Below are 21,480 nucleotides of genomic sequence, written 5' to 3' on the forward strand. Positions count from 1 at the left end.
TGAAGTGTTGCAAATACTTTGTAAACATAGATGAATTTTTTTAGTACTGGCATATTGCCAACATTTGTAACCCAGCATAGTTGTGACATTTGAAGCATTAGGAGATGGGAAACTGCTGTCTCCGATCTGCATGTGAGACCAGCAGATCCTGTGTAAACTGTGTTTGATTGAATGTGTCAATTCCTCAGGTAGAGACGGATGTGATCCACTGGGGCAGAATTTATTCCAGCATATCTGAGCAAGCTACGAGGCAGGAAGAATCACAGTGTAAACCTGAGCAACCTCTCACATCACATTCACACACACAGCTCTCATTACAAGGTAGTTAAAGTGACCTCAGGTATTTGGGGACCTCACAGCGTTGCATTGGTAAAACAACATTTGTTTTTTTTTATTGAATTAAATTGTACGTCTGCTCATTATTACTCAACAAGCTTTGGCTTTTCAAGATTTTGCCACCCTGGTTATAAACACTCCCTGTCTGGGAGAGGAGTACCTCTCTGTGTTTGTCTCCTACTCTACCTTTACTGGTGCTCAGCAAGATTCTGTCCCTAATTGCACTAATTTACTGTCATTAAAACAAGGTTCAGAGGCTGATTAATTTTTATCACGGCCTAGTCAATTCGCCTGGCAGTCAATGTGATTGCTGTATTTGTGCCTTATATGCATGAGCAAGATTTAGAATTTTGATCTTTATAGAACAGCCAAGAAGTTATTTTTTTTCTGTGAAAGTCATTAAAGCCATGAAACGTTCTCTGACATGACTTCCTTGCCTTGTTAGGAGCCTCCCATGCCTGACAACTACCTTGTAATGAGAGCTGTGTGTGTGAATGTGATGTGAGAGGTTGCTCAGGTTTACACTGTGATTCTTCCTGCCTCGTAGCTTGCTCAGATATGCTGGAATAAATTCTGCCCCAGTGGATCACATCCGTCTCTACCTGAGGAATTGTAGGTTTAAATTCCATTCGACAGATGAACACAAGCCAGGCTGATGTTCTCAGACACGATACCTTTTGTTAGGATGTGTCACTGAAACCCTGTCAGATTTATTGCCGAATGGAAGAGCTTCCAAGAGAAGCACAAGTTGTTTTCCACTTTCTTGGCCAATATTTATCTTTTAATCAGCATTTTAAAAATCTAGTCATAACAGTATTACTGTTTGTGGAACTTTGCTGTGCTTAAGTTTGTGTTTTGCAAGTTATAGTAGAACTTCAAAACGTAGTTAGCGGCAACTTGCTTTGGTATTTTATACGTAATTGAAGGTACAAATGCCAAGTCTTTCTTTCTTCCCCTAACTTCATCATTGTTGTAATTTGCTGATGTCCTGAAGGCCTAGCAGCTGCCAGTGTGCTCGTGGAGGCAATCGCGAATGCTGTAATTGGTGCCACAAGCGGATTAAACATTTCTTGTGCTAATATTACAAGCCAGTGCAGCAGTTCTCCAGAAGTTCCATCACAGAGTACTGATCCAAAGGCTAATGCTTTCTTCAGAGCAGGGAAGCTCAAAGTTCAAAGTAAATTTATTATCCAAGTACATATATGTAACCACATATCACCCTGAGATTCATTTGCTTGAGCTCAATGGAATATTTCATAAGGATAAACAATTTTCAGTCATTTTAAGGTAATTAGCAAAACAAAACAGAAGGATATAAAGATTTTTATTGTGTTATAATCTCATAGACATGTATGTGGTGGCGAGGTTCAGGCCCAGAGTGTATCAAAGTGACAGGGCCTGGATTCTAGTGTGGGGAATGACCCAATGTTCGGACAGTTTAAACACTGGGCCAAATGGACTGAAAAGGCAGGGCGTTGGGACTGGAGGCGAGGGTCGGGCTGATTCTGCTGGTTGCTCGGTGACATTTGCTCCACTCTCTGTGGCACTGAGGCTGAGGATGTGAGCCTACTCCAGGCTTCGCGTCTATGGACTCACTTCCATTCTGAACGCTGTTACTTGCTTTTATTGTTTGCATGATTTGTGAGTTTTTTTTCTCTCCCTCTCTGCGCATTGAGTGTTTGTTGGTCCTTTTTAAATGGGTTCTTTCAGGTTTCTCGTGGCTGCCTGTAAGGAGACGAATCTCAAGGTTGTATAACTTATACATACTTGGATAATAAATGTACTTTAAACTTTATTCATCTGAAAAGTACCTGAAGGATGAAAACTTGCAGAACTGTTGAGAAAGCAATAGTTTTCTGTTGACTAGACCCTCAGATTTGTGTGATTTTCCTAAAACTCTCAACCCCTCCAACTTGTATTCCACTTTAAAGACCCCAAAATGCCTACATCACTGGTTGCTCATCCTAATATCTCCATCACTAATAGTGTACTTTTATATTCTCACCTCACTAGTTTGCTCTGTTTTTGCACTACTTAATTTTTTTTTATTTCTTACAAGCGTTGGTGTTCGGACTGCTGATTTTTACGATGTATGTCAATGATTTGGACTATGGGATTAATGGATTTGTGGCTAAATTTGTTGATGATACAAAGATAGGTGCAGGAGCGGGTAGTGTTGAGGAAACAGAGAGCCTGCAGAGAGACTTAGATAGTTCAGGGGAATGGGCAAAGAAGTGGCGGTTGAAATAAAATGTTGGAAAGTGGGTCATGCACTTTGGTGGAAGAAATAAACGGGCAGACTATTATTTAGATGAGGAGAGAATTTAAATTGCAGAGATGCAAAGGGACTTGGGAGTCCTTGTGCAGGATACCCTAAAGGTTAACTTCCAGGCTGAGTCAGTGGTGAAGAAGCCGAATGCAATGTTGACATTCAGTTCTAGAGGTATAGAATATAAGAGCAAGGATGTGATGTTGGGGCTTATAAGAAACTCGTGAGGCCACTCTTGGAATATTGTGTGCAGTTTTGGCCTCCTTATTTTAGAAAGGATATACTGACATTAGAGAGGGTTCAGAGAAGATTCACAAGAATGATTCCAGGAATGAAAGGGTTACCGTATGAAGAAGGTCTGGCAGCTCTTGGGCTGTATTCCCTGGAGTTCAGGAGAATGAGGGGTGATCTCATTGAAACATTTCAAATGTTAAAAGACCTGAACAGATTAGATATGGCAAAGTTATTTCCCATTGTAGGGGAGTCTAGGACAAGAGGGCTTGACTTCGGGATTGAAGGATGTCCATTTAGAACAGAGATGCGGAGAAATTACTTTAGCCAGAGGGTGGTAAATCCATGGAATTTGTTGCCATGAGTGGCTGTGGAGGCCAAGTCACTGGGTATATTTAAGGCAGAGATTGATAAGTTCTCGATCAGCCGTGGCATCAAAGGGTATGGGGAGAAAGGAGGGGAGTGGGGATGATTGGAAAAATTGGATCAGCCCACGATTGAATGGTGGAGCAGATTTGATGGGCCAAATGGCCTACTTCTACTCCTATATCTTATGGTCTTATTGCAATTTAGAGTAGTTTTTTGATGTACTTCACTATACTGCTGCTTCAAAGTAACAAAATTTCACAACATATGTCAATGGTAATAAACTGGTTTCTGATTCATAGTCTCATGTAAAGTGCTTTGTAATATTTTACCTCACTAAAGTTTTATTTTCTTCCTGCATTGCAATCCTTCTATAAGACCACAAACGGTATCCTTGTGGTAAACCTGGCACACTTCCATGTCATAAATGACTACGTTATCCCTTCAGCATGCTACTGTCTAATGGCTTTGACTGGTCTGAGTTGCTTAGTCTTGTCTGAAATTACAGTTTCTTGGAATAAAGATGGCAGAGACCGTTGCGAAAACGAACGTATAGCCACACTTTTCCATTGATTACACTGGAATGGAGTGCGGATGTCATGCTGGAGTTAAAAAAGCGGGGCTCTTTGGCTGCATGGTACTGAAGAGGTAGCCAGCAGAACCACTGCCTCACAGCGGCAGAGACGTTGGTTCAACCCTGACCTCCGTGAATTTTGCACACTCTCCCGGTGACTGCATGAGCTTCTTCTGGAGGCTCTGGTTTCTTCCTCTCTCCCCGGGATGTGCAGGCTGCTAGGACAATTGGCCAATATAAATGGTCCCCAGTGAGTGAATGAATGGCAGAATCTGCAAGGAGTTGATGAGAACGTGTAAAAACTAAAATAAGGGATTAATGTGGGATTAGCGGGTTTAGCATGGATTCATTGGGCCAAAGGGTCTTTTTCCATATTGTGTGTCTATGTGACTAAGGTGAGGTGATGGAGTGCGATAAAACTATGGCTCAGTCCGCCAAGCGAAGGTGGGAAAACTGGAGGGAGAGGGGAACTTTGCGAATGAAGAACATTAACTGAACTGCCTGTTTCTTACTCACAGTGATCATTCTGTGTGGAACGAACAGTGACATTCAGACATTAGTTGGTGACACTAAATTGGATGAAGATATTGTCATCATTCTGCTGAACCTGTTCAAGTGAGTGCTTTGACTTGGATTTTTGTTTTTTTCCAGCAGTTATTCTCACTGACCAATAGATGGCAGTACTGGATTACTTTTCATATTTGCTGTTGGACCCAGGGCAGATAGATTATGGATAAGATGTGAAATTCTCTCTACATTTGTGCTTTCCTTGAGCATGAATTCATTGAAAAACTCAAATATTTGTGTGATGCCAAAATAACATACACATTATACAGACAATGGCTCACAAATAAAAAACACTGGAAAAAGCTCAGGTCAGACAGAGATTACAAAGTCATCAGAATTAACATTCAGATCTTCAGAATGAAGGACACTTGATTTGAAACCTTAACTCTACTTCTCTTTTCTTTGATACTGTTTGATTTGCCGAGAACTTCTAGTATTTTCTGCTTTATCACTTATTTCCAGTTTCTGCAGTTTTTATTCGATATTCCATCAAAATTAGGCCTTCCAACTCCACAATCACAAATTGCTACTCTATACCGTCTCTTATAGTCCCTTACACAGGAGTAATCTGTAAGTGCAAGTTTCTAATGCTGTTTTTTTAATAGATGCAGAAACTTGGTTTGCCCAATTAAAAACTAAGTGATATAAGGCTACACAGAAACTGATCTGACATTGAGCCAGAATGAATCAAACCTCCCCGTGGGACATAATCTCACTCAAATTCACTTGCTAATTTCATATGACTCTCACTGCACAAGCTGTCCCTCTCCTGACACTGCCATCTCACCAATACAATATCCTTTGGTTGGGGATAAAAATTATCCAATTTCTCCCTTGAATGTTCTCATCAATTTAACTTTCACAGGCCTCTTGGGATTCCACAAGGTTTGTATGATGTAGATCAGGGGTTCCCACCCTTTTTTATGCCATGGACCCTCTACCATTAACTGAGGTGTCTGTGGACCCCAGGTTGGGAACTCCTGCAGTAGGTGAAGCAATTTCTACTTATCTCAGTCCTAAATGGCTAGGCCATCACAACCTTCTATAAATCCACCTTCACAGTGTGTTGCTTCAGGAAGGCTAATAGTATCATCGATGATACTGTCACCTTGGTACCTTTTCTCTCTTCTACCCTCTAGAAGATACAAGAGCTTGAATGCTTGGTTGACTGGACTTCTGAACCACACATCTCTTGTTACCTTATTAGAGTTAGCCTGGCCTCTACCTTTTGATCTGTTTGGCATGGGTGACCCTACCAAGAGCCAAAGCTCTCTGGGTCATTGAGGTACACAAGCCTCCAAACCATGATAAGGTTATGGTTCTCTTTATGTTAAATCCGTGAGTGTGATGTGCACACTAGACCATTGCAATGGTACCAATGAAGAAGTGGCATCTTTACCGTCTTTGTTTTTTTTTAACTACAAATTGTGACAATGACTCACTCATTGTTTAGATGAACTTGATTTCAATTAGCACTTTCTTTAACAATCAGTCAATTGTCCAATTGTCAAATGAGAGATACGAGTCTTCAACGTTGTGCCATCCTCCCAAGACATCTGTATGTTAATTCACTATCAAAAACATGATGGCATTGGGTCAGTGATCGGGAGGATGGGTGGTGAGATGTTAATAATGTCTTTCTCACTATTCTTCCCACTCATCTTTCTGATAGCCACAGCTATTCACTCAATGGTGACTCAATGGACTACATGAAGCAAGTACTGGTGGTCACCCTGCTTCCTTCACAAGGGATCAATGACAGCCAGAGGGTAAGACCATAAGATACAGGAGCAGAATTAGGCCCTTTTGGCTCATTGAGTAAGGAGTAAATCTCCAGGAATAGATTGGATTAAGATTCTGCGTTCTTACTGTAAATTACCAAGCCCTTAAGAGAAGAGCAGGCTGATGCCTCTCCCTATCACACTGAATTGAGTTTTTGGCCTCTTTAGAGATCCTGATTCCCTCGTCCATCCTTTAGTGCCTTATTCAAATAGCAAATCGTACATTTATGAGAAACAATGAGTGGCAGTTCATATGTAAAATCATAAAACTTGTGAGCGCATTGGAGGTGGCCAGCTCATTGTGCTTTTGCTTATGTTAGGCCCTCAGTTGCCATTTCCTCTTCCCTTCCTATTTACTTGCCCTTTGAATGAGTATTTGAACTAGTATACAATATACTCCTTGTATCCTAGTGCAAATACTGTACTTATTCAAATATCTGTTAAGTAGGTACAGTCTCTTTGACCATCAATGTATTGCAGCAGGTTGGGGAGGGTGTCAAAGCTTAAGATGGTTGATTAGGTTGCCAATGAAGTGGACTGCTTTGTTTTTGGACAGTGTAAGGCTTTTTGAGAGTTGTTCAAACTGTATTGTTTCAGGTGAATGGAAGCTATACCATCACACTTGCAACTTGTTCCCTGTTGTGGTAGAAATAGTTAAAACTAGTGTCTGATGGGATACTTGACCATTCTGGAGCAGCTGGGCTTAAGACTGTTGATGCATGTTGAGAATAACCTTGGATGATAAGCACAGTACCAGGAACTCCTTATTAATTAGATACTAGGCCCCTGGAACCAGGACAAAGGATGTCTCTGGGTGTAAATTATGAGTCCTGATACCAAGAATGTTAGACTTGCACTGAGGGTTAATTGACATCTCTTTTAAACGATTGATCATACACTGACCATGGGATGCCAAACAAAAGTTATGTGAAGTTGTTTGTCTTGCTGTATAAATATGAGCTTTGTACAACCTAAAAATCAGAGTTCTGGTGGTGATGGAGACTGCTGCAGACTCTCCATGATATTATGTTAATAAACTCTTAAAATAAAACTGGAAGTCACTCTGGTGATCTTAGTTAGTGATTCCACAACACTTGTAGATGGTGGGCAGACCTTGGGTCATCAGGAGACACTCTCGCTCAGCAGGATATCCAACCTCTGATCTACTCTTTTACTTTGGTTTCATCTAACTGGTCCATTTGAATTTCTGGTCATGGAAATTTGCTATGACAATATTGAATATCAAGCAGAGGTCAGCAGATGCTCTCTTGTTAGAGATAGTCACCACCAGCACTTTTCTTGCCTGAATATTATGGTTTCTTATTTGTCCATGGATGAGTGTTGTCCAGATTTTATACAGACATCAGGTGCATTATTTGTTGAGGCATTTTAAATGGATTTAAACATTAAAAGTTGTACAACATCCCCAATTCTAACCTTATGAGAATGGGAATGTGGGGTTTGAATAATGCATGATGTAGTTCTTGTTGCACTTTCCTCTGCTGGCTGTTTGTTCTCAAAATATAATCTGATTCATCAAAGTTGCTGGTGAACGCAGCAGGCCAGGCAGCATCTCTAGGAAGAGGTACAGTCAACGTTTCAGGCCGAGACCCTTCGTCCGGACTAACTGAAGGAAGAGTTAGTAAGAGATTTGAAAGTGGGAGGGTGAGGGGGAGATCCAAAATGATAGGAGAAGACGGGGGGGGGGGGATGGAGCCAAGAGCTGGACAGGTGATTGACAAAAGGGATATGAGAGGATCACGGGTCAGGAGGCCCAGGGAGAAAGAAAAGGGGGGGGGAACCCAGAGGATGGGCAAGGGGTATAGTCAGAGGGACACAGGGAGAAAAAGGAGAATGAGAGAAAGAATGTGTGTATATAAATAACGGATGGGGTACGACGGGGAGGTGGGGCATTAGCGGAAGTTAGAGAAGTCAATGTTCATGCCATCAGGTCTCGGCCTGAAACGTTGACTGTACTTCCTCCTAGAGATGCTGCCTGGCCTGCTGCGTTCACCAGCAACTTTGATGTGTGTTGCTTGAATTTCCAGCATCTGCAGCATTCCTTGTGTTTGCGAATATAATTTGATTCACTGGGATCTCCACTTTAAAAACTGAATCTGTTTCAGAACATGAGTGACTACGTCAGGGGCTATTCCGAAGCCGTTAATCTCTTTGGATCTGTTCTCAACAAGTTCCTGAAGAGGAATCAGACCCCAACACGGGACGACTTCCGGCGAAATTTTCGTAATACTTCTTTCCCAGGTAATTACAGATTGTCCCTACGCTGAAAGGAAAGGTAGTGGATGGAGACAGGATAATGGATGAAAAGAAGACAGGTAGAGAGGAAGAAGGGAACACAGACACGTGTGGGAATGAAAAGAAGGGAGACCAAGGATCTGACTTAATACAGCACAGAAGGCCATTTGGCTCAATGTGAACTTCCAGCAGAACAACCCCATCAACCCCATTCCTCCCTGTCCTGTAGCTCTGCAACTTATTCTCTCTTACATGTTCATCAAACTCTCCTTTCATTAATTCTGTCGTTTACCGACATTACTACGGCCCATTACAGCCCTGGCGTTTAGTAGACCAATGAAGGTCCTCCATCTCTGTCCGTGGCCATTATTGTGCCCCAGGTGTGGTTCAGGGTCCTCATTTCTGCCTCTACGGTACGGCGCCAAGTTGTCTTTGGTCTCCCATGTTTCCTCCACCCTTCAGGGGTCCAATGGATCGCTGCCTTGATGTTGGAGTTGGCCTCCCTTCTCATCACGTGTCCAATTCATCTCCTGTGTTTCCTCATGATGATTGTGGGCATGTCCTCTTGGTGACACTGAAGGAACAGGGTGTTTGGAGATCTTTCTTGGCCAGAAAATATGGAGGTTCCTGGTGTGAAATAACAACAGCTCGGCAAGGTCACTTTCTGTCAAGCACTGGCATTCTGTCCCCTACAGAAGTGTGGACAGAACACTGCTCTGGCACTCTACTAGAGTGAGATAGGACATCTGGTTGAGTGATGGCACTAAAACAACTTCTTGACTTCAGGAAGGAGAAGGAGGGCTAATATACACTAGTCTACATTGGGGAATCGGCGGTGGAGTCAGCAGCTTTAAATTAATGGGTGTTAACATATCAGATGGCCGGTCCTGGGCCCAGCACATGAATACAATAGTCAGGAAAGCATGCCAGCTTCTTTATTTTCTTAGGAGGTTAAGGATGATCGGTTTATCAGAGAATTCGCCAACAAGCTTCTACAAATGTACTGTTGAAAATATCCTGACTGGTTGCATCATGGTCTGGTACGGCAACTCAAATACAGGACCATAAGAAGCTGGGTTCCTTAAAGTTGTTATAGCCCATGGGGGGGGGAGGGATGATTGGTGAATATAAGCTCCCACCACCTATTAAATACTCCCTATGGTGGGTGTCTCAAATAGCCTCTGCCGACCAAATCCAGCACCTAGCCCTCACGTGTGGAGTAGCTACTGAGCACTAAAGCCTGGTGGAGCTGTTTATGTTTACAGGAGAAGGGGCAATAGCAGATTACTGGCACCTTAAAATCAGTCACTTTGGGCAGATGGGGCTCATCAGCCGTGGTTGGCAGCTCATCTAGGAGAAGGAAAACTCTGATCTCAAACCCCCACTGCCTTGTGGCTATACCCACTCGTGGGGAAGGCTTCGGGAGTAAACCCCGAGGGAAAAATCTGGAGCTGGAGTCCCTGAGGCAACCCTACGTTGAGTTTAACATTAGCGGGCAAATCCTGTGATGCCACTGTGCCAGACTTTATTGGTCTCTGCCTTTCCTTTTGGATTCATTAGCTGTGTGGAGAAGGGTAACCTGCTGCATGGGCAACACCTTGCTCTCGGTATTGTACTGTCCTGGCTTGCATATCATGTAGGCAGCTAGGATGCAAAATCCACGGTCAACCCTGACCAACAGAGGGCCTCATAAGAAGCTGCGGAGGGTATTGGGTTTTCCCAATACATTACAGACACATCCTTCTTGACCATCGGTAGTATTTACTGGAGTCGCTACCTCATCTATAATCCCCACAATCCAGGCCATGCTGTTCTTTTACAGCTAGCATCAGGCAGGAGGTACAGCAGTCAGAAATTCCACACAACCAGGTTCAAGAACAGCTACTTCCCTTCAGCCATTTAATCCTTGAACCAACTGGCAAAGCCCTGATCTCTGCAGTTTAGTGAAGCTATGAACACCTTGACCACTTGGTACTAAAATGGACATTTTTATGTTCTAATTGCGTTTTCTTGAAAAAAAGTGTATAATTTATGTTTTTCTTGTGATGCTGCTACAACTAAGTTCTTCATTGCACTTGTGCCCATGACTATAAACTCGACTTTGGAGGCAAGGAAATAGAGAGGATGGGTAAAAATGTAAGGAGCAAAAAAGTTGACATGAAAATGGAAGGAAGGAAGAGAGAGCAGGGAATGGACGTGAAAGGGAAATGGAGGCTTTTGGGGAAAGGAGGTCAACGGAATGAAGGGAAATCGAGAGTGTGGAAACACAGGGAGAAGTAGTGAAAGTGGAAGGTAAGGAATGGTTTTTTGGGAATATGGCGTTGGTGAAAAGGATACTGGCACCCTACGAAGAGAAGGAGCATGAATATAGAAATATAAAGAAAGATGAACAATCTTGAAAGAAACATAAGTGATAACTGGAATATGATTGTACTTAGTAAACATATTAAATTAGCCATTCACTTGATTGCAGGGCTGAATGGAGAAGTTTACCTGGATGAACATGGAGACCGAGAGTTTAGCCTGACTGTTCTATACACTTCAATCAAGACAACCAAAGTAGGTTCTAAACTTCAAGTGAATTGGGATGTTCCGTATTGAAGCTGGTCTCTGCCGCATATGTACACAGTTTTACCACAGAAACAGATAAAAGCATTCAAAGGTCCTTTAAGTAAAATGTTAGTTTTCTGTGTACATACCAGTACAAACTGGCCCCACCGCACACACATACGCAAACTGATCCCTCTGCCACAATAGTGTCTGACCCTTCCACTCAGTCAGACGTGCACACTGACACCTACTCCCCAAAGCACTGCCTCACTCCCCTCCGCGTACGTTTAACCCATTTCCACCCACCACCTACAGATGTCTGTCATTCCCCAAACACTTTGGTGCCCAGCATTGCTCATACAGAACAAGCACAGCACTAACTGAGCCAAAGCAAGCCAGTGATTTTGCTGCCACTAGACTGCCTTAGTGTGGGCCTGCAGGACTGAATGAAGACGTGTGATGATCTGCTGTGTAGTTTTGTCTTGGTGAGGACGTGGTCCCAGCCTCATGGCATCATCAGCCGTGGGGCAGGAGAAGGAGGGGTAGATGGATGAAGAGGGAGTGGCATATAGAAACTTGTCTAATCAGTACTTTTATAGCTAAGTTGTCTGAGGACAATTGGCTAAACTATGATTCTCAATTTCTGCAGCTTGTGGTAGAACAAAGAGATCTGGGAATACAGGTTCATAATTCATTGAAAGTGGTGTCACAGGTAGACAGGGTTGTAAAAAAAGCTTTTGGCACATTGGCTTTCATAGATCAAAGTGTTGAGTACAGGAGTTGGGATGTTATATTGAAGTTGTATAAGACATTGGCAAGGCCTAATCTGGAGTATTGTGTGCAGTTTTGGTCACCTACCTACAGAAAAGATGCAAACAAAATTGAAAGAGTACAAAGAGAATTTAAAAGGTGCTTCTGGGACTGGGGAACCTGAATTATAAGGAAAGATCAAATAGTTTAGAACTTTATTCCCTAGAAGGTAGAAGACTGAGCAGAGATTTGATAGAGACATACAAAATTATGAGGGGCATAGGGTAAATGATCGCAGGCTTTTTCCACTGAGGTTGGGTGGGACTACAACTGGAGGTCATGGGCTAAGGGTGAAAGGTGAAATGCTTAAGAGGAACATGAGGGGACGCTCTTCACTCAAAAGGTGGTGAGAGTGTGGAATGAGCTGGCAGTGCAAGTACTGGATGTGATTTCAGTTTCAACGTTGAAGAGAAGTTTGGATAGGTACATGGATGGGAAGGGTATGGAGGGGTATGGTCCGGGTGCAGGCTGTTGGGACTATGCAGTTTAAATGGTTCAGCACATACTAGATGGGCCGAATTGCCTGTGATAGAACTCTAACTTTTCTATGACTCTATAGAGAAGAGTCCCTCCATGTAAAATTTCATGCCATGGTCACCTTTGTAAGGGTGTATTCTGGAGTTATGCAATATAGCAAGTATTAATTTCAACAGCAACCTGTCTTCAGATCTGACTGTGGATTGTAGATCGAGTTTAAAAAGCAGCTCAGAACAATGGTCTTCCTGGAGCTGCAGACTGGGGTTGATTGCAAACCAGGTAACGCCCATTCAGTTGAGATGTCTGCATATGCACGAAAGCAGCTAGAGAGACAGAGGTGATGAACACTCAATTTGGGTGTGTTGGTGTGAAGATCTACATGTTTCAAATTGTGTGCAACTCAAAGGAAGCATCATAAGACCATAAGATATAGGAGCAGAATTAGGCCATTTGGCCCATCGGGTCTACTCTGCCATTTTATCATGGCTAGTCCAATTTTCCTCTCAGCCGCAATCTCCTGCCTTCTCCCCGTATCGCTTCATGCCCTGACCAATCAAGAATCTATCAACACCTGCCGTAAATATACACAAAGACTTGGCCTCCACAGCTGCCTGTGGCAAAGAATTCCACAGATTCACTATTCCTCCTCATCTCTGATCTTGATATACAATATCTGTTCACAATATACATTAACAATCTGGAAGAGGGGACCGAGTATACTATATCTAAGTTTGATGATGATACTAAATAGAGTGAAAAAGCAAATTGTGCAGAAGATACGGAGAGTCTGAGAGAGATATGGATAGGTTAAATGAGTGGGCAAGCATCTGGCAGATGGAGTACCATGTTGGTAAATGTGAGGTTATCCACTTTGGAAGGAAAAATGAAAGAGCAGGTTATTATTTAAATGGTAAAAACCTGCAGCACGCTGCTGTGCAGAGAGACTTGGGAGTGCTTACGCATGAATCACAAAAGCTTGGTTTCCAGGTGCAGCAGGCTGTCAAGAAGGCAAATGGGATGCTGGCCTTCATTGCTAGAGGGATTGAATTTAAGAGCAGGGAGGTTATGCTGCAACTGTACAGGGTACTGGTGAGGCCGCACCTGGAGTACTGTGTGCAGTTCTGGTCTCCTTACTTGAGGAAGGAAATACTGGCTTTGGAGGTGATGCAGAGGAGGCTCACCAGGTTGATTCCAGAGATGAGAGGGTTAGACTATGAGGAGAGATTGAGTTGCCTGGGACTGTACTCGCTGGAATTCAGGAGAATGAGAGGAGATCTCATAGAAACATATAAAATTATAAAAAGAATAGATAAGATGGAGACAGGAAAGTTGTTTCCACTGGTAGGTAAGACTAGAACTAGGGGACATAGCCTTAAGATTTGGGGGAGTAGATTTAGGATGGAGATAAGGAGGAACTGCTTTTCCCAGAGAGTGGTGAATCTGTGGAATTCTCTGCCCAATGAAGCAGTGGAGGCTACCTCAGTAAATATACTTAAGACAAGGTTAGATATATGTTTGCATAGTAGGAGAATTAAGGGTTATGGGGAAAAGGCAGGGAGGTGGAGATGAGTCTATGGCCAGATCAACCATGAGCTTATTGAATGGTGGAGCAGGCTCGTTGGGCCAGATGGCCGACTCCTGTTCCTATTTCTTACGATCTAAAAGGACACTCCTCTATTCTGAGGCTGTCGTCTGGTCTTAGACCCTCCCGCCATAGGAAACATCCTCTCTGCATCCACTCTATCAAGGCCGTTCACCATTCAATAGGTTTCAATGAGGCCACCCTTCATTCTTCTCAATTCCAGTGAATACAGGCAAAGAACCATCAAATGCTTTTCATATGACAAGCCATTCAATCCTGGAATAATTTTCATGAACCTCCTTTGAACCGTCTCCAGTTTCAGATATCCTTTCTAAGATAAGTGGCCAAACCTGCTCACAGTACTCCGAGTGGGGCCTCACCAGTGTTTTATAGTTTCAAAATTACGTTCTTGCTTTTATATTCTAGTCTTCTTGAAATGAATGCTAACATTGCATATGCCTTCCTCACCACAGACTCAACCTGCAAATTAACCTTTAGGGAATCCTACACAAGTACTCCCAAGTCCCTTTGCATCTCAGTTTTTATATTTCTCTCCATTTAGAAAATAGTTACTCCTTTCATTTCTTCTACCAAGGAGCATGACCGTACACTTCCCAACACTGTATTCCATCTGCTATTTCTTTCCCCATTTTCCTAATCTGTTTAAGTCCTTCTGTAGCCTCTCAACTTCCTCAAAACTCCCTGCCCCTCCACCTATTTTCATGTCAACTAGAAGCTTTGCAACAAAACGGTCAATTCTGTCATTCAAACCATTGATATATAACGTAAAAAAAATTGGCCCCAACACAGACCCCTGTGGAACACCAGTAGTCACCAGCAGCCAACCAGAAAAGGTTCCCTGTATTCCCACTCTTTGCCTCCTGCCAATCAGCCACTGCTTTATCAATTGTAGAATCTTTCCTGTAATACCATGGGCTTGTAACTTGTTAAGCATCCTCATGTGTGGCACCTTGTCAAAGGCTGCTGAAAATCCAAGTAAACAGCGTCAACTGATTCTCCTTTGTCTATTCTGCTTGTTATTTCTTCAAAGAATTCCAATAGATTTGTCAGACAAGATCTTCCCTTGAAGAAGCCATGCTGATTATGGCCTTTTTTCATCATGCACCTCCAAGTACCCTGAGACCTTATCCTTAATAATCAGTTCCAACAACTTCCCAACCACTGAGGTCAAACTAACTGGCCTTTAGTTTCCTTTCTTCTGCCTCTCTCCCTTCTGGAAGAGTGGAGTGATATTTGCAATTTTCCAGTCTTCCGGAGCCATTCCTGAATCTAGTGATTCTTGAAAGACCATTACTAATGCCTCCATGAACTCTTCAGACATCTCTTTCAGAACTCTGGGGTGTACACCATTAAGAATGCATTGCAACTATAGAAACTGTCTTGTTGTTAACTTTGTTCTTTAACGTGTAAAATGTGATGTAATATTGGGTCAGGAGGCCTCTTCTACCAAGAGTGTCTCAAGTATAATGCCTACTTGTGTGCTGAATAAAGACGTCTATATCACCAGCCTTGGCAGCAAATGGCAATGCAGTGTAAATAGAGAATGCTGGCAGCATTTGGATAGAAAGATACGTGGTTAACATTCCAAACACCCTTCCTCAGAATTAAGATAAAGCAAAAAGGTTTGTTTTGGGTTACTACAAAGATTGGGAAAAAGGATAGATTGGACAAAGGGAATATCTGTAAAAAGTTGAGGTCAGTTTGTCGCAGGAGTGTGTTGTTAATGGGGACAGTTGGAGATGTAATATGTTGCAATAGCAGATCAGGTGTACTAATGGAGAGAGAACAAAAACTGAGCCAATATCACAGACAGATGGAAAAGAACAGAAAACAATTGTTCTGACAAAGATAGAGAAAGCAAGTTATCAGAAGCTAGAGAATTTGATACTGAGTTCAGAAGGCTACAATATTCCCACATGAAAATGAGGTGCTTTCCTAAAGTTTCTGGTGAGTCTCCCCGTCCATTTTGTGTTTGGTTTATCCATTGCAGGAGGGACCACATGGTGAATCCAAAATGAAGGAGGCTTCACCTGTAAAGACTCATTAGGTCCCAGCCTGATGGGGCAAAGTGAAAAGATCGGTGTTGCCTTTGCAGTGGTTGACCACTCTCATCCTGACTTCTGTGGACTCTTGCTGAGTCTTGATATAAGCTTCAGGACACCATCTCGTCTCTCATCTGGGCTTATTCCAGCTTTCTGAATTCAGTTTTAAATTCTCTAACTTTTGTTAATTTGATATCTCCATTCTTTTGTACCAGGCATTAGATTTCTTACCATTTGGCTACTCCTTTCACTTGTCTGCCTATTTCTTTGAATCCTGCTACTTTCCTTCTTACTATTTTTTCCATTTTTCCTTTTAATTTCAGTACCAAAGATGGTTCACCTTTGAAACACAAATTAACAACATAACTGACACCGATTGCACTTCTGATTTCGCATGGATGAATGGGTTGCCCAGAAGTGAGCCAAAAAGCAATTCAAGTAGGTCTTACCGTCAAAAGTACACTCAACCAGACGGGGCAGCCCTAACTTAAGCACAGATTGTTTGAAGTTCTGTTTCATTTGAATTCTCTCCAGCAGATAATCGAACGTTGTCGTTCGCAGTGATAGGTCTGACAATCACTGTGGTAGTGGTTACGTTGATCGCAATGGTTGTACTGCGGTAAGTAGCTCCATTTATACACTCAGTGGCCACTTTCTGAGATACACCTGTATACCTGCCTGTGAACGCAAGTACTGTCAGTTGTCAATTAATTCTTTCCATGCCCAAATCTTTTGCCTTACCCATGAACTTCAAGTGTCATAGATCATAACCGGCTTGAGGTTTCTTTAACTCAATCTTCGGTTCCTCTGCTTTCATCTTATAATATTCAGCCAGCTTGTTCTGTAATTGTTGGTTGTGATTCTTCAACTTCTCCTGTTCTGCAATCAAGTCCTGGATAATGATGCAAGAAAAGGACTTCAATTTTCAAAGGTTTCAATAGGTTCACTTAATGTTAGAGAAATGTATACAATATACACCCTGAAAAACATTTTTCTTTGCAACCATCCACGAAAACAGAGGAGTGCCCCAAAGAATGAACGACAGTTAAATGTTAGAACCCCAAAGCCCCCCCAGCTCCCCTCCCTCCCACACGTAAAGCAGCAGCAAAGCAACAATCCCCCCTCCCACCGAGCACTCAAGCGTGCAGCAAAGCATCAATTTCCTGTGTGTTTTACAATTGTGAACCTGCCTCCAAATAACCTCATAAGTCTGAGTGGTCATGATTAGGGATATGCATTGTGCACAGTTTAAACTACATTCAGTGACCACCTGTACAGCTACTCATTAATGTGAGGAAAGACAGCCCTTATGTGGTAGAGATTGTACTGGGCTGGCACAGTGGTGTAGTTTGCAGAGCCACTGACACAGTGCCAAAGGTTCAGATATAGTTCTGACCTCGTGCGCTGTCCCTGTAAAGTTTTCACCTTCGCCCTGTGACTGCACAGGTTCCCTCTGGGTGCCCTGGTTTCCTACCATGCCCCAGAGATGTGCGCTCGGTTGATTGGCGGCTGTAGTGTGCAGGTTTGCGGTAGAATCTGGGCAGTGTTTACAAGAATGCAGAGAGGATGAAAAGTGGGATTAATGTAGGGTTAATAGTGTAAACAGGTAAATAATAGCATGGATTGAATGCGCAGAATGGCCTGTAACTCTATAGCAGTATGATTCTATAATTCAGTGGATTTGATGGAAGAGGTTACAATTCTGGAAGGAAGGACTGCAGTAGCCCATACAAGTAAATGAAGGGTATCTTGTAGATGGTACACACAGCAACTGCCATGTGCCAGGGATGGAGGTAAATAATGCTTATGGTGCTACTGAGGGCAACAATCAAATGGGCTGCCATGCCCTGGATGGTGTGGAGTTTGTCAACTATTATTGAGCCACATTCAATTAGTAAATGAAGAATATTCCATCACAGTCTTCTGAATGGTGGGATGGGTTTGTGCTGTTGTTTAGAACAGAACGGCCAGCTTCTGACCTGTTCTTGTCACCACACTATTTGAGCAGCTGAGGTTCTGGGCAGTGATGATTCTCTGGGAGGCTAAAGGTGCAGACTCAGTGATGCTAATATGAATTAATAATCTACTTGCCACTTATCAATCCACGATTAAGTCTTGCTCCATGCTTGTATGGGCTGCTCCATTTTGGAAATGAAATTGAATGTTGCGAGATCATTAGAGAGCATCCTCATTTCTGACCTTATGACGGATGGAATATTGCTGATGAATTTGGTCGAGCCCTGAGGGATTCCTGCAGTGACGTCCTGGAGCTGAGGTATTTGATTTCCAACATCCACAACTTTTTTTTTTCTTATCTAATTTATTTTATTTGTTTATTGAGATAAAACATAGAATAGGTCCTTCTGGCCCTTTGAGCCAGCAATCCCCCGATTTAACCCTAACCTAATCACAGAGCAATTTACAATGACCAATTAACCTACCAACCAGAATGTCTTTGGACTGTGGGAGGAAACTGGAGCACATGGAGAAAACCCACAGGGTCACGGGAAGAATGTATCAACTCCTTACAGGCAGCAGTAGGCATCAAACCCAGGTTGCTGGGAATGTAAAGTGTTTTTCTAACCACTATGCCTCCAATGCTGTCCACTCTTCAGAGCTTTTTCCCCATAATGCCCAATGACATTAGTTTTAGCAGGGCTCCTCAATCCCACGCTCCATCAAATGTTGACTTGATGTCAAGGGAAGTCACTTTCACCTCACCCCAGCAACTCAGCTCTTCACATTAGGGCCAAGGCTATGATGAGGACTGGAGCTAAGTTATCTCAGCAAAGTTGAAAAGGGGCAATGAAGGTCAGGTTATTGAAGAGTAAGTACTATTTAATAGCACTGTCAATGACACCTTCTATCATTTTGCTAATTTTCGAGTGTAGACTGATTAAGCAGTAATTAGCTGGATTGGTTGTGTTCTGATTTTTTTTAATGAAACAGACAATTTTTTACACAGTCAGCTGGATCCCTGTGTTCTAGTTGCACCGTTGGCTAGAGGCACAGCTAATTCTCAAGTCTTCAGTATAACAACTAGATGTTGTCCAGGTTCTGAAGCTTTGCTTTCTGTTGAAACTATGAGTTATATCCCTCTACTTGCCTGTTTCAATTAGTACATTAAATCCTTTGCCCCCATTCTTTTGAAGAGGGATAAATAATCTAAATACAAACCCCATTTCCAGAAAAGTTGGGATATTTTCCAAAATGCAATAAAAACAAAAATCTGTCATATGTTAATTCACGTGAACCTTTATTTAACTGACAAAAGTACAGAAAAGATTTTCAATAGTTTTACTGACCAACTTAATTGTATTTTGTAAACATACACAAATTTAGAATTTGATGGCTGCAACACACTCAACAAAAATTGGGACAGAGGCATGTTTACCATTGTGTTACATCACCTTTCCTTTTAATAACACTTTTTAATCCTTTTGGAACTGAGGATACTAATTGTAGTAGATTTGCAATTGGAAATTTTGTCCATTCTTGCTTGATATAAGACTTCAGCTGCTCAACAGTCTGTGGTCTCCATTGTCTGATTCTCCTCTTCATGATGCGCCATACATTTTCAATAGGAGATAGATCTGGACTGGCAGCAGGCCAGTCAAGCACACACACTCTGTGTCTACAAAGCCACGCTGTTGTAGCCCGTGCAGAATGTGGTCTGGCATTGTCCTGCTGAAATAAGCATGGACATCCTGGGAAGAGATGTCACCTTGATGGCAACATATGTCTCCCTAAAATCCTAATATATACCTTAGAGTCAATGGTACCTTCACATACATGCAACTCACCCATGCTGTGGGCACTGATGCACCCCCATACCATCACAGATGCTGGCTTTTGCACCTTTCACTGATAACGATCTGGATGGTCGTTTTCATCTTTGGCACGGAGAACTCGACGCCCGTTTTTTCCGAAAACTAGCTGAAATGTGGACTCATCTGACCACAGTACACGGTTCTACAGTCTTTCGGTCCATCTGAGATGAGTTCGGGCCCAGAGAACTCGCCGGCGTTTCTGCATAGAGTTGATGTATGGCTTCCTCCTTGCATAATACAGTTTCAAGTTGCATTTCTGGATGCAACGACGGACTGTGTTGAGTGACAATGGTTTTCCGAAGTACTCCCGAGCCCAGTTGGCTATAATTGTCACAGTAGCATGATGGTTTCTTAGGCAGTGCCGCCTGAGGGCTCGAAGATCACGCACATTCAACAGTGGTTTCCGACCTTGCCCTTTACGCACTGAGATGTCTCTGAATTCTCTGAATCTTTTCACAATATTATGTACTGTAGATGTTGAAAGACCTAAATTCTCTATAATCTTGCGTTGAGAAACGTTCCTTTTGAACTGACTAACAATTCTCTCACAAATTTTGGCACAAAGGGGTGAGCCACGACCCATCCTTGCTTGCAAAGACTGAGTCTTTGATGGACGCTACTTTTGTACCCAGTCATGATACCTCACCTGCTACCAATTAGCCAGCTTAATGTGGAGTCTTCCAAACCAGTGTTACTTGAATATTCTGCGCACTTTTCAATCTTATTTTAACTCTGTCCCAACTTTTGTTGAGTGTGTTACAGCCATCAAATTCTAAATTTGTGTATATTTACAAAATACAATTAAGTTGGTCAGTAAAACTATTGAAAATCTTTTCTTTGGACTTTTGTCAGTTAAATAAAGGTTCACATGAATTAACATATCACAGATTTTTGTTTTTATTGCATTTTGGAAAATATCCCAACTTTTCTGGAAATGGGGTTTGTAATTTACTGATGGATATCCTTTAGTCTGACGTCAAAGCCTAACGGCTGAAGCATGGAAACTGGAGACCTGGAACACCGAGAGGACTGTCCGTGTGTGTTCGAAGTAAAGAGGCTCGTTCTCCTCTTGTTATTTTGTTGCTTGCTGTGTCTTTGTTGTTCTGCCGAACATTGTGCACCTGCTGTGTTGGTGCCAGAATATTTGGCGACGCTTGTGAGGCAGGACTTCTTTAGGCTGTGTTAGCTGTTAAGCACTTCACTGGAGGTTTCAGTGTGTGTGTGATAAATAAATTAATTTGAATCTGAATCCATGCTATGTAATCAATATGACCGTATGTAAATTATCTGTTTAGCTTCTCACACCGATTCAACCATTATGGGATCTTGCTCTTCCCAGCATCTAGCCTGATCCCTGGGTTCAGCCTGCATGTTTCGTTGGCCTCCCCTGACTATTTCCTCCAGTTCTCTCAGTTGTGGTGTTTCGTTACTACCGCACACTAACCATCAAATTCACCAAAACATCTTGCCAACAGGAAATACAGAATGGAACGGAAAATGCGTCTGAGGAAGTGGGCGCACATTCCTAGTGATCGGATTGTACCACTGGAAATAGCCGAGCACAGCTGCATCAACCTAAAGGTAACCTTACACGCAAGCTAATATGCAGAAACCAAGGCTGGTAAACTTCACTCGATGTGAAATCCCTGATCTCTACTGGGTAATCCTGTCTCAATCTGGGCTAGAAAGGGGGAGAAATGGAATCAAGAACCCTCTTCTTCAATTTTTGAGCAGTGGACCCCCCCCCCCCCGAGTACTTAGACGTGTGAAGGTGGTATTGAGGATTAG

General features: G+C 42.6%; 1 protein-coding gene across 4 annotated transcripts in view; it reads left to right on the forward strand.

Moving 5' to 3' along the window:
* LOC134354014 (guanylyl cyclase C-like) overlaps window positions 1-21,480 on the forward strand; it is a 95,659-nt gene that overhangs the window by 31,254 nt on the left and 42,925 nt on the right. For 3 of the 4 annotated variants that reach the window (XM_063062665.1, XM_063062662.1, XM_063062666.1), the window contains 7 exons: window positions 4,295-4,391; window positions 6,016-6,112; window positions 8,251-8,386; window positions 10,854-10,939; window positions 16,186-16,300; window positions 16,397-16,481; window positions 21,168-21,273. In XM_063062665.1, the coding sequence (XP_062918735.1) occupies window positions 4,295-4,391; window positions 6,016-6,112; window positions 8,251-8,386; window positions 10,854-10,939; window positions 16,186-16,300; window positions 16,397-16,481; window positions 21,168-21,273 (722 nt within the window). The remainder of the gene's footprint in view (window positions 1-4,294; window positions 4,392-6,015; window positions 6,113-8,250; window positions 8,387-10,853; window positions 10,940-16,185; window positions 16,301-16,396; window positions 16,482-21,167; window positions 21,274-21,480) is intronic. The other variant, XM_063062663.1, reaches the window with a different exon arrangement.

The sequence above is a fragment of the Mobula hypostoma genome, chromosome 11, assembly GCF_963921235.1.
Source record: "Mobula hypostoma chromosome 11, sMobHyp1.1, whole genome shotgun sequence".
NCBI lineage: Eukaryota > Metazoa > Chordata > Chondrichthyes > Myliobatiformes > Myliobatidae > Mobula > Mobula hypostoma.